The sequence below is a fragment of the Eurytemora carolleeae genome, unplaced genomic scaffold (genome assembly GCF_000591075.1).
Source record: "Eurytemora carolleeae unplaced genomic scaffold, Eaff_2.0 scaffold1238, whole genome shotgun sequence".
Lineage (NCBI taxonomy): Eukaryota > Metazoa > Arthropoda > Copepoda > Calanoida > Temoridae > Eurytemora > Eurytemora carolleeae.
Genome location: NW_019397125.1, coordinates 1 through 16,740, shown reverse-complemented (window position 1 = coordinate 16,740; position 16,740 = coordinate 1). Strand labels below are relative to the sequence as shown.

Here is a 16,740-nt window from a genome sequence, read left to right as displayed (position 1 = left end):
CTTCAGTATTTTCGAAACATGACAATTTTTTATTTAATATTGTGAGTATCTACATGATAAATAAATTGTAAGTGAGATGAGCCACAATTTTGCTTTTGCTTGTAAACCTTATGAATCAACATGCAGTTGATACTAAAACATTTTGTATTTTCAATGAAAAATTAAATTGTTAACCCGTGTTTGAAGAAAAAAATGAATGCCGAAGATAAGAACTTATCTGTTGGAAATAGAGGTTACAAAACACAATTCTACTGAAGGCACCTCCTTGTGGTTAATGCAAGGCAGAAGACTGCTGGAAGATCAATTAAAGTTAAACTTTCTAGGATCTTCAAGCAAGCACCCAATAAACCTTTACTCACAAGGTGATGCGTATTAAAATATAACAATATGTTAAATAAAATGCGTTGGTGTCAACATGGCTAAATTCTGAAAGTGTATGGACGAAATTGGTTCTATTAAGATGTTTACCTCTTTTTTATTTCTTTGATATAGATTTTTATGAACTAAATCACATATTCCCCGAATGAAAATACCTTGGGATAAGAGTATTTCAGCATAATTGTTTAAAATAAATTTGTTAGCTTGAAAAAAGTTTATGAAATAGAATTTAACATGTGAAATTATAATAAGAAAGTCTAGTAATATACAGGGTGGCCAAAATGTACGGATTGTTTTTTTTTACCCCTAAAATTGTACGGATTTGTTTTCAAATTGTATGGATTTTTATCATGGAAAATACACCGTTTTTTTTAAATTTTCACTCATTTCAGCAAATTTTTCATGAAAATAAAAAAAAATCTCGTCAAAATGAAGTTAGTTTAACTTATTTTCTGCATTCTAAATAATATTAGATTGATTAACGTTTCAATTGACAATCAAAATTCATTCATAATTTTCGAGATATGTCCAAGCAGTGTTTATTTGAGAATATGTTCCATAAGTACTTATTTGATTGCTTATTCAAGAAGATGTTCCAGTATCCTGTACCCAGTATCCTGTACCCAGTATCATGTGCCCAGTATCATGTACCCAGTATCATGTACCCAGAATTATGTACCCAGTATCATGTACCCAGTATCCAGTATCCTGTATCCAGTATCCAGAATCCTGTATTAAGTTCAATATCCTGTATCCAGTATTCATTCAATATTCTGTACCCTGTATCCTGTATCCAGTATCCGGTATCCTGTATCCTGTATCAAGTATCCTGTATCCAGTATCCTGAATCCTATATCCTGTATCCAGTATCCTGTATTCTGAATCCAGTATCCTGGATCCTGCATCAAGTATCCTGTGTTCTGTATCCTGGATCCAGTATCCTGTATTCAGTATCAATCCAGTATCCTATATCCAGTAATCCTGTATCCAGTATCTTGTATTCAGTACCTTGTATCCAGTATCAGTATCCTGTATCTAGTAATCCTGTATCCAGTATCTTGTATTCAGTATTCAGTATTCAGTATTCAGTATTCAGTATTCAGTATTCAGTATTCAGTATTCAGTATTCAGCATTCAGTATTCAGTATTCAGTATTCAGTATCCTGTATCCAGTATCTTGTATCCAGTACCTTGTATCCAGTACCTTGTATCAGTATCTTGTATCCTGTATCCTGTATCCTGTATCATGTGCCCAGTATCCTGTATCCAGTATCCTGTATCCTGTATCCTGAACCCTGTATACAGTATCCTGATATAGTATCCAGTATCCAGAATCCAGAATCCTGTATCCAGTATACTGTATCCAATATCATGCATCAAGTATCCTGCATCCAGTATCCTGCATCCAGTATCCTGCATCCAGTATCCTGCATCCAGTATCCTGCATCCAGTATCCTGCATCCAGTATCCTGCATCCAGTATTCTGCATTCAGTATCCTGCATCCAGTATTCTGTATCTAGTATCCTGTATCCAGTATCCTGTATCCAGTATCCTGTATCCTGTATCCAGTATCCTGTATCAAGTATCCTGTATCATGTACCCAGTTTCATGTACCCAGTATCATGTACCCAGTATCATGTACCCAGTATCCTGTATCCAGTATCCCGTATCTAGAATCCTGTATCCAGTACCCAGTATCCTGTATCCTGTATCCAGTTTCCTGTATCCAGTATCCTGTATAATGTACCCAGTATCCAGTATCCAGTATCCTGTATCCTGTATCATGTACCCTGTATCATGTATCCAGTATCATGCACCTAGTATCATGTACCCAGTATTTAGTTTGTATATATGTATGAAGCCAATTTTTTACAGATTGATTCTTGCTGAAGAAGTTTAAATCCTCTTACATGAACTGAACACAAAGGACAATGAATGAAAAATTGAATTTTAATGTTTTTTTTTCAAAAATGGGATTTTTTTCGAAAATTGTACTGATTGTACAGATTTCTTAAAAAATGTACGGATTTTAAAAAAATGTACGGATTGGTTTAAAAAAATGTACGGATTGTACGGATTTAAAAAAAAAAATTATGGATTGTACGGATTTCTTCGGAAAATGTACGGATTTTTGTACGGATTTGTTCAGAAAAGTTTTGGCCACCCTGAATATAAATTTTTAATCGTTCAGATCAGTCCGAAGAGCTGCTTGTTAAAGGAGCATACTTAATACGAGGATGATACCAATAAGCTGTGGGATGCTGAGGATGATCTTAATGAGCTGGAGGCTAATGAGAATTATCCCAACAAACTTGAGGCTATTCAGGATGGTCCCATTGATCGGGAGGATACTGAGGATGATATTAATGATCGGGAGGACATTGAGGCTCATAGAATTTAGCTGGAGGATACTGTGGAGGATCCCGATCATCCGAAGATTACAGAATATGATCTTAATGATTTTGAGGACGCAGAGTATGATCTTTATGACCTGGATGATATAAAGGATGATCCTAGTGACCTTGAAAGTCGGAAGAGTATTCGGATTTAATTGTTTAGTATAAGGAGTTTAAGGATCTTATTTTAATATACAAAAAATATGTCTGAACAGTGTACACTGTAAGCAGATAAAAATGATGTTTATTAAGTACATGAAAATAAACCATTAATGAGGCTTTTTTCATGACACATTTGATGTTGACGATTATTAAGATGCGTTACAAAGCCTAGGAATGTATATAAAAGTGTAAAGTCTCTGCAACAAGTAGATATCGTTAGATTCCATTAAAAATGAATCATGGTCTGAATGAATGTACTCAGAAGTTTCTATTGTGATCTTTTAATAGGAATGTATATATTTCTGTTTGCCCCCAACAGATTACTTTTGTGATATCGAAAACTTAACTAATTACCAGGGTCATATATAAGTGGTTGTTGGTCTGAAAACTTTTCTTCATTGATAAAATGTTAATTTATCTATTAATACCAAATCTACTAAAGGAATTTGATTTTCCAGGGTTGGGAAAACCCCGGTTTAAAAAACAGCCCAGTGGGTGTTATTGTTTTTTTTTTTTGGGGCTTCAATTTGAAAGTCTACTAAAATAAATACTAATTCTTAAGACTAGTTAAGCAATAGGTGAACTTAATATTCATGAGTAATAATAATGTTGTCATAATAGGCCTTACAATCAAATATAAATACTCTTCAAATACAATATCACCTCCCTTCTTCAAAGGGGAAATACTGCAATTTTTTATATTGTTCCTTCAGACTATTTCAATTTTCTTACTTGGATACATATTTCTGATTGTTGGTGGGTCTACTCTGATTAATCCCTAGATAATTTTAAGAAGGAAGACAACTGTACAATACCGAAAAACTTTAGATTACTCAGACAAAAGAATGATAAAGGGATTTTATATCCTGGTTCTATCGAAACAAAACTCTTAAGAAAAGAATAAATGTGTCAGTTTTAGTGCTGTATTTACTCCCTTTAAAAGCAATAAAATTGATTGCTGACCTGATCTTTATTTGAAGAGTTTGTCATTATAGGGGAAAAGAAAAGGCAATAATTAGAAAAACTCTAAAAAAGACAATAAAACTCAATAAGCCCACTTTCAGTTGGGTTTTATTGTTAGTTTTTTGGTGGGTTTTTTCATGTCAATCCTGATTAAGAACAATTGTTTCGTTTATTTTACCATTTTAAAGCATTCATTTTGGTAACGTTGGTATTTTTAGTACTTAAAATGTATCTTTTTCAAGATATCTCCAAGACTAAAATGAGCACTGAAGACAAGAGTTTATCTGTCTCAATGGAGACTTCTGAGAGTGATCTTGAGCCTGGAAGCTCAACTAGAGATGAGCAGAAGATTGGTGAGAAACCAAGGAAAATGAAGATGCCAAAGGACCCTCAGGCCCCTAAGAAACCAAGGAAAATGAAGATGCCAAAGGACCCTCAGGCCCCTAAGAAACCTCTAAGGTGAATAGTTTTAAATTGCTTTACACATTTCTGTCAACGATCTAGGAATTATAAACTTTTTCAGTAAGCAGATAGCTTTAAAGATTCATTGTACAGGGGTGTATATTTTCAGTAAGCAGATAACTTTAGAGATTCATTGTACAGGGGTGTATATTTTCAGTAAACAGATAACTTTAGAGATTCATTGTACAGGGGTGTATATTTTCTCCAAAAATCATTTTTCTCAACCCCCCCTTAAAAATAAAATACCTAGAATTTATACTTCTTTAGGGTTCTTTTCTCGGTGAATTGGGGAAACTAAATGAATTTTTGTGTAAGAGGTATCAAAAAGAATGATGAAATAAGTCTTTAGATGTCTAATTATTGATTTTTGTTTACCAAAACATAAATAATAATTCTGAAAATATGCACCCTGGGAGATGTATAATATACATTGTACAAGTATGTGTTCCACGTACATCATGAAATCATTGTATAAGTCTTTTGCTTAGTCTAAACACAGTGTCATAACACTTGGTGTCATAGCCGCAGCGAACTGATGCTTTGTACAGTTTTCACTTTAGCCAAAATGTCATAACACTTGGTGTCATAGCGGCAGCGAACTGATGCTTTGTACAGTTTTCACTTTAGCCAAAGTGTCAGAACACTTGGTGTCATAGCTGCAGCGAACGGATGCTTTGTACCGTTTGCACTCAAGCAACACAGAACATTTGGTGTCATAGCCGCAGCGAACTGATGCTTTGTACTGTTTGCACTCTAGCCACAGTGTCAGAACACATGGTGTCATAGCCGCAGCGAACTGATGATTTATACCGTTTGCCTCTAGCCACAGTGTCAGAATACTTGGTGTCATAGCCGCATCGAACTGACGCTTTGTACCGTTTGGACTCTAGCCAAAGTGTCATAGCTGTAGCGAACTGATGCCTTGTACCGTTTGCACTCAAGCAACAGTGTCAGAACACTTGGTGTCATAGCCGCAGCGAACTGATGCTTTGTACAGTTTGCACTCTAGCCAAAGTGTCAGAACACTTGGTGTCATTGCTGCAGCGAACTGATGCTTTGTACCGTTTGCACTCAAGCAAAGGTGTCAGAACACTTGGTGTCATAGCCGCAGCGAACTGATGCTTTGTACTGTTTGCACTCTAGCCACAGTGTCAGAACACAGGGTGTCATCGCCGCAGCGAACTGATGATTTATACCGTTTGCATCTAGCAACAGTGTCAGAACACTTGGTATCATAGCTGCAGCGAACTGATGCTTTGTACCGTTTGCACTCAAGCAACAGTGTCAGAACACTTGGTGTCATAACCGCAGCGAACTGATGCTTTGTACTGTTTGCACTCTAGCCACAGTGTCAGAACACTTGGTGTCATAGCCGCAGCGAAGTGATGATTTATACCGTTTGCCTCCAGCCACAGTGTCAGAACACTTGGTGGCATAGCTGCAGCGAACTGATGCTTTGTACCGTTTGCACTCTAGCCAAAGTGTCAGAACACTTGGTGTTATAGCTGCACTGAACTGATCCTTTGTACCGTTCGCACTCAAGCCAAAATGTCAGAACACTTGGTGTGATAGCCGCAGCAAACTGAGGCTTTGTACCGTTTGCACTCTAGCCAAAGTGTCAGAACACTTAAGTGTCATAGCTGCAGCGAACTGATGCCTTGTACTGTTTGCACTCAAGCAACAGTGTCAGAACACTTGGTGTCGTAGACGCAGAGTACTAACGCGTTATAACGTTTGTACCCTGGTCACAGCATCAGATCGGGATCTAATATATTAATTCACAATAATAAAATTAACGAGTATATTTCTTTTGATTGCACCAAAATAATGCAATTATTTTACTTATATTCAGGGTGGCCAAAATGTACGGATTTTACGGATTTTTTATTTTGTAACCCTAAAATTGTACGGATTGTACGGATTTATTTCAAATTGTACGGATTGTACGGATTTTTATCCTGGAAATACACCGGGTTTTTTTTTATTTTCACTCATTTCAGCAAGTTTTTCATGAAAATTTCAACAAAAAAATCTCGTCAAATTGAAGTTAGTTTAACTTATTTTCTGCATTCTAAATAATATTAGATTGATTAACGTTTCAATTGACAATCAAAATTCATTCATAATTTTCAAGATCCCAGAAGTGTTCATTTGAGAATATGTTCCAGAAGTGTTATTTGAGATTGTGTTTATCTATCTGTCTATCTGTCTAGCTATCTGTTTAGTTAACTGTCTAGCTATCTGTCTATCTATCTGTCTATCTATCTGTCTATCTATCTGTCTAGCTCTCTGTCTAGCTATATGTCAAGCTATATGTCTAGCTGTATGTCTAGCTATCTATTTAGCTATCTGTCTATCCATCTGTCTATCTATCTGCAAGTCAGTTTATCTATCTTTTTATTTATCTGTTTATATATCCTATCTGTCTCTCTGTATATCTATATGTGTATGTGTCTATCTGTTTCTCTGCCTATCTATCTGTCTGTCTGTTTATCTATCTATCTATCTGTCTCTTTATCAGATCTGAGAACATCCTCTCAGGTTTCTTCCGTTTATCTGTAAATCTTTTCTTTTTTAGTTTAATATTAACTTTCTTTTAATTGAGTGTGCAACCCCTGTACCACGCTATTTTTAATTATATTAGATCCTAAATCTACACTCCACTCTTTCTATTTATAACTTAATTGTTTGGTTGTTAAATGGCCTACACACTGATCTAAACAGTTTTAAAAATTAGAATCAACGCTCTTTAGTTCTCTAGTTCTCTGGTTCTCTGGTTCTCTGGTTCTCTGGTTCTCTGGTTCTCTGGTTCTCTGGTTCTCTGGTTCTCTGGTTCTCTGGTTCTCTGGTTCTCTAGTTCTCTAGTTCTCTATTATCTAGTTTATTAGTTCTCTAGTTCTCTGGTTTTCTGGTTCTCTGGTTCTCTAGTTCTCTGGTTTTCTGGTTCTCTAGTTCTCTGGTTCTCTAGTTCTCTAGTTCTCTTGTTCTCTATTATCTAGTTCTCTAGTTCTCTAGTTCTCTAGTTCTCTATTTCTCTAGTTCTCTAGTTCTCTTGTTCTCTATTATCTAGTTCTCTAGTTTTCTAGTTCTCTGGTACTCTGGTACTCTGGTTCTCTAGTTCTCTAGTTCTTTTTTTTCGAAAATTGTACGGATTGTACGGATTTTTTTTCGAAAATTGTACGGATTGTACGGATTTCCTCTGAAAATGTACGGATTTTTTCAAAAAAAGTTTTGGCCACCCTGGATATTATAGTGAATTTTATCAAATAGTGCTCATTGCTCATTACATTATTTTATTGATGAAAACAATCATAAGAAAAACTGAACTATTATAGTTTAATATCTTGTCAAAATAATCTAACGCTGTGGAGTAAGAATATCAATAAAATTGATCATGATCATCTGAAATAAATATGTTTTGATTCCTTTATGCGCTGGATGATCAATGATATTGATCATGATCATCTTAAGTTAATCTATCATATATGCTCTGGAGTAAGGATGAGCAATAATATTGATCATGATTATCCTAAATTTATCTGTTTAATTCCTTTATGCTCTGGAGTAAAGAATATCAATAATATTGATCATGATTATCCTAAATTTATCTGTAAAGTTCCTATATGCTCTGGAGTAAAGAATATCAATAATATTGATCATGATCATCCTAAATTAATCTGTTCAATTCATATATGCTCTGGAGTAAGGATGAGCAGTAATATTGATCATGATTATCCTAAATTTATCTGCTTAGTTCATATATGCTCTGGAGTAAAGAATATCAATAATATTGATCATTTGGAGTAGAGAATATCAATAATATTGATCATGATTATCTTATATTTATCTGTTTAGTTCTTATATGCTCTGGAGTAAAGAATATCAATAATATTGATCATGTTTATCCTAAATTTATCTGTTTAGTTCCTATATGCTCTGGAGTATGGATGAACGAACTAAGGTTATTGCTGAATTAGGAAATATCTCTGTAACTACGGTTGCTAGGGAGCTTGGGCAAAGGTGGAAAAACATCAACCCTGAGATCAAGACAAGGTATGAACAGCTAGCCAAGGAGGAGAAGGAGAAGTTCGTAAACTCTATGAAGGATTATAATCCTACTCAGGAGTTCCTAAACAAGGTGGAGTTGGCCAAGAAGAAAACTGAGCTCAAGAAGATCAAGGATCTCAAGAAGATCAACAAGATCAAGAAGGTGAAGGATCCCAGTGCTCCTAAGAGACCCATGAGGTAATATATTAACCTTGATTAATAAGACTAAGGTCATAGGCTATTTCAATGTTTGGTGTTATATAATGTCAAAACTAGATCGGATTTGAAAATTTCTGCAAGGCATGAAACATAATGTTTAGTAAGATGTTATAAATATATATACATATTTTTATTCATTTTTATTCCAACTGATGATTGGGTTAGACCCATAAAAGATTTTGTCTCAGAAAAAAATATATATTTAAACATCTAAAATGTATATTTAAACTGAACAAAGTTGAAAATACTATATGAATATATATACATTAATATAATGTTTAGTGGATATTTCCTATGGACCCAAGATAACAGAGCAAACATAATAGCAGAACTAGGAAATGTATCTGTGCCTGTATTAGCCAAGGAACTGGGGAAAAGATGGGGAATGTTGGATGAGGAAACCAAGAAGGATTATGAAGCTAAAGGAATAGTAGAGAAGGAGAAGTATATGATGGCTATGCAGAAGTATAAGCAAACTTCCAACTGAACTCTCATCAAATTCATCTGTCAGAATCGGAAATGATCTGGCATTTGTTTTAAAAATGTTGTTTTTCCGTCGGAAACCTTTTTCGTATTAAAAATTTTAATTTAATGTGATAAAACATATATAGATATATAACATTTTTAAAGGCCATGATTTTAAAACAATTTGACCTTTTTTAAAAGAATATTAACTGTTATTTGACCAATTGTATAATGAAATTACTAAGTATTTAAACTTGTTATAAAGATTAAAATGAATAACGAAAATGAGAGTTAAACTGTCTTTATGAGAAGATGTATGTGCTCTGAGCTGATAACAACCATTGATGGTGGAAAATGGATGGATGGAAGATTTTGAAGAAACTAAAGAAGATTAAGCTGCCTGTGAATCCTTAAATCTCTCCAATTTATAAAACGTTATTCATATTCATGTAGCTTCTTTTTAGTTTTTTATTCATGCAGCTTCTTAGTTTATTACCCATGTAGCTTCTTTTCAGTTTGTTATCCATGTAGCTTCTTCTCAGTTTATTATTCATGTAGCTTCTTTTAAGTTTGTTATCCATGAAGCTTCTTTTCAGTTTATTACTTTTGTAGCTTTTAATTCAGTTTATTATTCATGTAGCTTCTTTTCAGTCTATTATTCATTTTATGTAGCTTCCTTTCAGTTTATTTTATATTTGATCAGCTTTAATAGCAAATCTTCGCATAAAATCACATTATCTACACAAGTAGCTTAATCCATTATCATCCATTTGAAAATTATCTGACAAATAATGTAAAACTTAAAATCACATTAATTACAGTTTGTACAAGTCCGGCGCTATTAATAAGCATAATTCCGTTATGTTCATTACTGTTACTGCAATTATTATGAACACGGCACTCAGAGTAAAGATTGCTGATATTTAAAAGTGAGAATTGTGTTGTAAGTACAAATGTACTTATTTTCTTGGTTGATGATATATTACTACATAGATTACTTAACAATAACAGATAGAACACTAAATGTCGTCTTTTCAAAATTTATGGGTTATTGTGAACGAAAAACCTCTAAATTTTGAAAAGACGACATCTATTGTTCTATCTGTATTGTTATTATTCTATGATAATATACTCAATTTTCTTTGTCCAGCTAATAATTAAATATATATTAAGTTTAAGTAAAGAAATGAAAACTAGAGGAAGGAAAACGTGAATTAGAATTGCATTTTTTAGCTTTAAGCTTGTTAGCAAAATCAATGTTTGGTAAATGTGATGATTGTTAGTTAAAGTTTAAGTGACGTCATATGAGAATTTAGGGTGTCCGTTGCAATAAAGACGAAATTTACATTGAAGTGAACCCAGAGTATCAAACATCTTATACAACCTTGATTCAGAGGGTGCCAGAAATCTGCAACTTTTTAAGAACTTTTTGTTTAACAACGAAAAAGTCCTAAAGCATTCTTTTATATCCCTTTTTGAATAGGCATGTCTGGAGTAACTTAAACAGAAATGTTTAAAAACTAAAGTTACTGTAGATATTGAGACCATGACAGTTTCCTATCAGGTGAGGGTTAAAACAATCAAACTAGAAATTGAGTTAAATGAAACAAACAGAATTATTAACTTAATAATTATCTTCACTTCAAAATATATATCCTTCATGTATGATTTAGTAAACAAGCAAAAGTGTGGAATTCTCCTTATTTTATCTGATGAATTAAATACATATTTAACCCTGGAAAGTTGCAGGAAGACTTCAATGTATATGTTCTTGAATTTGTGTTTTGGGAGAAACTGAGGAACTGGGAAGTTGAGATGAATCAGAGAACTGATAAGAAACAATTAAAGAATATTTTATCCTTTTGGAAGATGGAGATAAATAACTTCAACAGCATATGTGACCTGATCACACCGGAGAAGAGCAACTTCATGTTGCCCAGTCTTAGCGACTACCTGGAGCAGAAGGAATCTCCTAGGTTTAAGAAGAGTGCAATCCTGGCTTACGTTGATCTTATTCAGTTTATAATAGGTAAACAGACATCTTTATTCTCTTTTTATTAAATCAAATTTCTTTGATTTGCTGATAATGACTAATTTGAACTAGTTATTGGTCATTGGTTAATGCTAACTGCGCCCCATCTTAAATCGTTAAAATAATACCTATTCAAACAATTTTTAAACATTTAACTGAATAAGAATAAAAAGTTATTTATAACTTAGCCTTACAATTTGTATAAGCTGTCTCTCTGAGTACTTGGGTTGGAAAAGGCAGACTTATAAAACCAAGATAAAGGATTGTTTAAGACATATTATTTTGTATAGACATAATTGAAGTTGACCAGACAATGAAACCACTGGAGCAGAAGAGCTATGTGAGTTATCTGGAGAACAATTCTAGGGAATTCTCCAAGCAGATCAAGAACCTGGAAACTAAGATCTGTGCTGAGGTCTCATTACAGAAATCCAAGGAAGAGATATAAATTTTATATTTTTATATTTATGATGTTTAAATGCCAAAAGCTTGGAACTCTTGTATTGTGGATATCGAGATCAGTGCTTGATTTAGTTTTTTCGTTAATCTGCAGATTAATTTAATCTTTATTCGATATCCTGCATGGTAATCGAACCCAGTAAAAGGATGAAGGTAGCTTTGTTGAGGGGATTAATATCTAAAATGGAAAGGTTTAGGTTATATATATCCTTAAATTAAAAATGCTGACAAGGGATATCGAGATCAAGTGTTCGGAATTATGAGTATCCAACACGATAGTACCCAGATCTAATTTAGTTATTTTGGAACAAAGATATGATTTCTTCTTGTACCTTATCTTTGTTAACTATATGAATCTCTGGAAAGGATGAAACCATGTTGAAGTTTAACCCTGAACGTATGTTTGAGTTGCTCCAAGTAGTTCTTAGATCTACGCACACATTTGAGGTCCTTGCAAAGAAGAGAAAAGATGATGATGAAGAAATATGTATTGACAAGAAGGAAGAGTTTGAGGCTAGAAGCTCTCTCATTGGTTTGATTTGTGCTACAACTGGTGCTTTCAGACCTGGGTTCACTACCAGCATGACGATAGCTAACTTCAGGGCCGGGAGGGAAGAACCAGTCAAGTTGTCAAGGTATTAAGTCCTTACAGAACTTCTTACGGCAGACTTCGGCTTTCTATGCCAGGACTTTACAGTGCTGTAAACAACTACATAAAAATATACAGAACTGATGCGGAGGGAAAGGATTTTGTATTTGTGAATGCGCGTGGAGGGAAGGCGGACAGAAGACCTGGAAATGATTGGATGAAGAGAATACTGTCTGGAGAACTTAACGCCGAGGAGAAAAGGAATCTAACCCTGGATTGTTGGTCTGCTGCTTGGACTCAGTGGAAAGTAGAAGAGAAGCAGGGTTCCAAGAAAAGATGGATACACTCATTAACAGGGAAATCTAATTCAATCGAGGTAATTACACGAATTGATCACATATTAAATGTTAAATACGTAAATTAATTAAAATAACAAATTGAAAAAAAGGAGTCGCCTTTTCCAGATTTAGGGGTTTTTCTGTCACAATAACCCTGAGACTGAACCCCAAAGGAGTTACGCGCATGGTGCGGAGAATAACAGACGCAGAAGGTCTGTTCTACGCCGAATGCGCGTAACTCCTTTGGGCTTCTACCTTTGGGTTATTGTGAACGAAAAACCCCCTAATTCTTGTAAAGATTACATCAAGTGTCCTTTCTGTTATTTTAATTATTCTATGGTTAGATACTTTAATTTTAAAGAACTAATGTTTTCTTCATAGGTTTATTTCTCAACATTATTTTCTGTTTAGATCAGTCCTGTTGAGCTGTTTATAAAGGAATTCTTTAAATGCGATGAAAACGAGGATGATCCAAATGAGCTGGAGGATTCGGAGGATGGTTCTTATGACCTTGATGTGTCGGAGGATTATTAGAAACCATGCAGAGTACATTCATTGGTCACTGTGCAATATAACCAGAAAATAACAATGTAAATTAAACTAAACCATTGTATGCAGGTTGCTAACATTTTTTGACACTGAGTTTGTCAAAATTAGCTTTTAGCAGATTTTATCGAGGTTGTTAAAAATGTCTTATCTTTGAGTGCTTCTATTTTTTCGTAATAAGGTTATGTCTTATAATTCTTGAATATGTTGTACTGTAGTAGTATTTGGAAAGTCCTAAACCAAACGCTCAGAAAAAATACTATTGCAAGTGGAATGTCTCAATGCAAGATTTCATCATTACATTTTAATCTAAATGTATAATTGTATCAGGGTCTTATTTTCATCAATAGAATTCTTATGTTTTTAAAGCAAAGAGCTGAACAAATAATTTGTAACTTATATAATTTTAGTTTTTGGCCGGAAACCTTTCTTTGTGTATTTAACATTTTCATATTTAAACTCATTACATTTGAGCACTTGATAATGATTTGTTAACATTTTTGTGTGATATTTTATAAACTTAACCAATTTTATGATCAAAACTTTAATGTTTTTCTAGGTTTAACTGAGATTAAAATGAGTACCTTAGAGAAGAGCTTACCTACCTTTGATTTTGAGACTGAGAACCCAGGGGCAGTAGGTGATGGACAAAAGATTGTAAAGAAGCAAAGGAAGATGAAGATGCCAAAGGACCCTGAGGCCCCTAAGAGACCTTTGAGGTAAATACATTTTAACACACTGTTTATTTCATATATATGCTCTAGAGTAAAAAATATAAATGATATTGATAATGATTATCTTATAATTATCTGTTTAGTTCCTATATGCTTTGGAGTAAAGAATATCAATAATATTGATCATGATTATCCTAAATTTATCTGTTTAGTTCCTATATTCTCTGGAGTAAAGAATATCAATAATATTGATCATGTTTATCCTAAATTTATCTGTTCAGTTCATATATGCTCTGGAGTAAATAATATCAATAATATTGATCATGTTTATCCTAAATTTATCTGTTTAGTTCCTATATGCTCTGGAGTATGGATGAACGAACTAAGGTTATTGCTGAATTAGGAAATATCTCTGTAACTACGGTTGCTAGGGAGCTTGGGCAAAGGTGGAAAAACATCATTCCTGAGATCAAGACAAGGTATGAACAGCTGGCCAAGGAGGAGAAGGAGAAGTTCGTAAACTCTATGAAGGATTATAATCCTACTCAGGAGTTCCTAAACAAGGTGGAGTTGGCCAAGAAGAAAACTGAGCTCAAGAAGATCAAGGATCTCAAGAAGATCAACAAGATCAAGGTGAAGGATCCCTGTGCTCCTAAGAGACCCCTCAGGTAATATTTAAGTCACCATGAACTATTTAAAGGGCCTGTAAAGGGTAACTGAAAGGCGGTATAGACTGAAACCTAAATATCTTAGGAGTTGATCGAGACCCGTGAAAGTTCTATCTGATGTTCCTGTCTCGAGAAATTGATATAAAACTGAATCAAATTTATACGAAAATTTATATATATAAAAATTTGTATAGAAATCGTAGGTTTTAACAGATCATATTCAGCAAATATGCAACCAATCTGAAAATCCGGGAACAGGAAAACCGGAATCCATACCAATTATATCTATTAAAAATAAAAACTGAAAATCATTAAATTATAATATGAGCAAACCTAAGTTACTTATAGGCTCCTCTGGGATATCGTCTTTTTCAGACAAGTTGCGTATTTGCTGAATATAATTTGTGTAAACCTACTATTTTTATTCAAAATTTTATATATATAGATTTTCGTATAAATTGTACACCGTTTTATATCAATTTCTTGAGACAGGAACTTTAGCTAGAACTCTCAAGTGTCTCAATCAACGCCTAAGATACTTAGGTTTTAGCCACACTCTTCTGCCGCTTTATTAATTGTAAATTGGCGGTAACGTCTATAGTAGGACTGCAAAGGTTGGCCCAGCTCGAATATTCAAATGTACACTGGTGGGTCGTGCAGCCTATACCCGCTTTCAGTTTTCCTTTACAGTCCCTTAAATTAAGTTGTGGGTTATTTATGTGTTCATTGGATATTTCCTATGGACCCAGGATATTGTGTTATATATTTATATATAAAGTGGATATTTTTATATATATATATTTATAGAACATAATATCCAGGGTCATTAGGAAATATCCACTTTATATATAAAATGTATTGTTTAGTGGATATTTCACATGGACCTTTGACATTATATTCTATATAAATATATATACATTAATATAATGTTTAGTGGATATTTCCTATGGACCCAAGATAACAGAGCAAACATAATAGCAGAACTGGGAAATGTATCTGTGCCTGTATTAGCCAAGGAACTGGGGAAAAGATGGGGAATGTTGGATGAGGAAACCAAGAAGGATTATGAAGCTAAAGGAATAGTAGAGAAGGAGAAGTATATGATGGCTATGCAGAATTATAATCAAACTCAACCCAAGGAACAAATATCTAAGGTATTTTAAAACCACTTATTTTCGACTGTCTAATTGAAACACTTCGTGTATCTTTAATCTTAGACAAAAAAGTGGCAAACATTTCATAAACACATCTATTTCCTTTTTCTGCTTTTTGTTCAATTTTAAAGGGGGGGGGGAGTAAAAAATTGCGCGCATATACCCCCCCCCCCCCTCCTGAGATATTTGTTTGATGCGACCCTGCTAAAAATTCTGATTTATTTTAATCCTCAGATGATGGTTGGATCTGTAAAGGAACCTGTGAGGGCTACGATGTCGACGAAGACGTCTTCATCATTCACTACCCCGGCTTCTATGTAGTTGTAGTCCTGAAGATTTATCTTGTAGTCATTTATTAGTAGTCATAAGCATCTGCTTTTTAGCTTATTTTAAACATGAAAATAATACAAAAAAAATGTATTAATATTAGGAAATCTTCAGTTTTAAACAAAACATGATAAATTTAAAGTGAGACTTCATTTTTTGTTTAAATAAAATTAAATTTTCTAAACTAATGTAAATCATTTGTAACGAAAACTGTTTCGCAAATAAATATGTTTTTCGAGTTTTGATCTTTTTTATTTTATTCTATCACAATTGGTTTTTTTATGAGCTGAAATATGGAATAATAATTACCAATCATACCATTATAAAATCCAGTAGTAAAAGAGCAAAAAAAAACTTTGATTTGAGGTTAAAAAAACATCATTTTTTAAATGTCTAGGGGTTGGCTCAGTGCTCAATAATATACCAAATTATTATAATATTGATGGTTTGTTCTTGTGTTTACAAAAAATATACTTTAAACCGCTAATTAAAATGTATACTGTCAACAGGTTGTTAAACCCTTACATGGATCTGGATTAGTTATTTATTGAGACATGTCCGCGAAGCGCCAAAAAATTTCTGTTCTATTCGCGTCTCAAGTATTTCTTAGTGTCTCTGCGTCTCTGGCTTAGTCATATTCGCTAAGTATATATTAGTAAATTAGAGCCAGTCTTTGGCTCGAGGGGGGTACCGGTCCCCCTCTACGCCCCTGGCCGGACACCCTGTATGTTATTGTACTGATAAATGACCCAATGCCATGCTTATTGAGTCACTCTTTAAACTATGGCCGTAATATTTTTTTTAAGTTGAAATCTCTGTCGGGAAATGTTCGACTGCGAATGTGATATTCATTATATCCG

The 16,740-nt window shown here is 33.9% G+C and overlaps 2 protein-coding genes across 5 annotated transcripts; both read left to right on the top strand.

Annotated features, from left to right (window-relative positions):
- Window positions 1-106: 106 nt before the first annotated feature.
- Window positions 107-16,119, top strand: LOC111712136 (high mobility group B protein 6). Of its 4 annotated transcripts, XM_023486669.1 has the most exons (6): window positions 107-362; window positions 4,143-4,294; window positions 4,340-4,359; window positions 8,287-8,607; window positions 15,334-15,553; window positions 15,788-16,119. In XM_023486669.1, the coding sequence occupies exons 1-6, from the start codon at window positions 197-199 to the stop codon at window positions 15,872-15,874; spliced, it is 966 nt and encodes a 321-aa protein (XP_023342437.1). In that variant the 5' UTR covers window positions 107-196; the 3' UTR covers window positions 15,875-16,119. The 4 variants fall into 4 exon arrangements, with proteins under 4 accessions (XP_023342437.1, XP_023342436.1, XP_023342439.1 ...); XM_023486668.1 differs by having other exon boundaries at window positions 4,143-4,359; XM_023486671.1 differs by lacking the exons at window positions 15,334-15,553; window positions 15,788-16,119 and adding an exon at window positions 8,911-9,234 and having other exon boundaries at window positions 4,143-4,359.
- Window positions 10,756-13,571, top strand: LOC111712137 (uncharacterized). The gene is made up of 4 exons (XM_023486673.1): window positions 10,756-11,122; window positions 11,416-11,561; window positions 11,951-12,549; window positions 12,923-13,571. Exons 1-3 carry the CDS (start codon window positions 10,909-10,911, stop codon window positions 12,224-12,226), a joined length of 636 nt encoding a protein of 211 aa, XP_023342441.1. The 5' UTR covers window positions 10,756-10,908; the 3' UTR covers window positions 12,227-12,549; window positions 12,923-13,571.
- Window positions 16,120-16,740: the final 621 nt, after the last annotated feature.

Bases quoted from the DNA above. Each gene is read 5' to 3' on its own strand.
- LOC111712136 (XM_023486668.1), top strand. From the start codon at position 197: ATGCCGAAGATAAGAACTTATCTGTTGGAAATAGAGGTTACAAAACAC. The intron at 4,360-8,286 runs GTGAATAGTTTT...TTATCTGTTTAG, and splicing joins GCCCCTAAGAAACCTCTAAG to TTCCTATATGCTCTGGAGTA. The intron at 8,608-15,333 runs GTAATATATTAA...TATAATGTTTAG, and splicing joins GCTCCTAAGAGACCCATGAG to TGGATATTTCCTATGGACCC.
- LOC111712137 (XM_023486673.1), top strand. From the start codon at position 10,909: ATGAATCAGAGAACTGATAAGAAACAATTAAAGAATATTTTATCCTTT. The intron at 11,123-11,415 runs GTAAACAGACAT...TATTTTGTATAG, and splicing joins TCTTATTCAGTTTATAATAG to ACATAATTGAAGTTGACCAG. The intron at 11,562-11,950 runs GAAGAGATATAA...ATCTCTGGAAAG, and splicing joins TCTCATTACAGAAATCCAAG to GATGAAACCATGTTGAAGTT.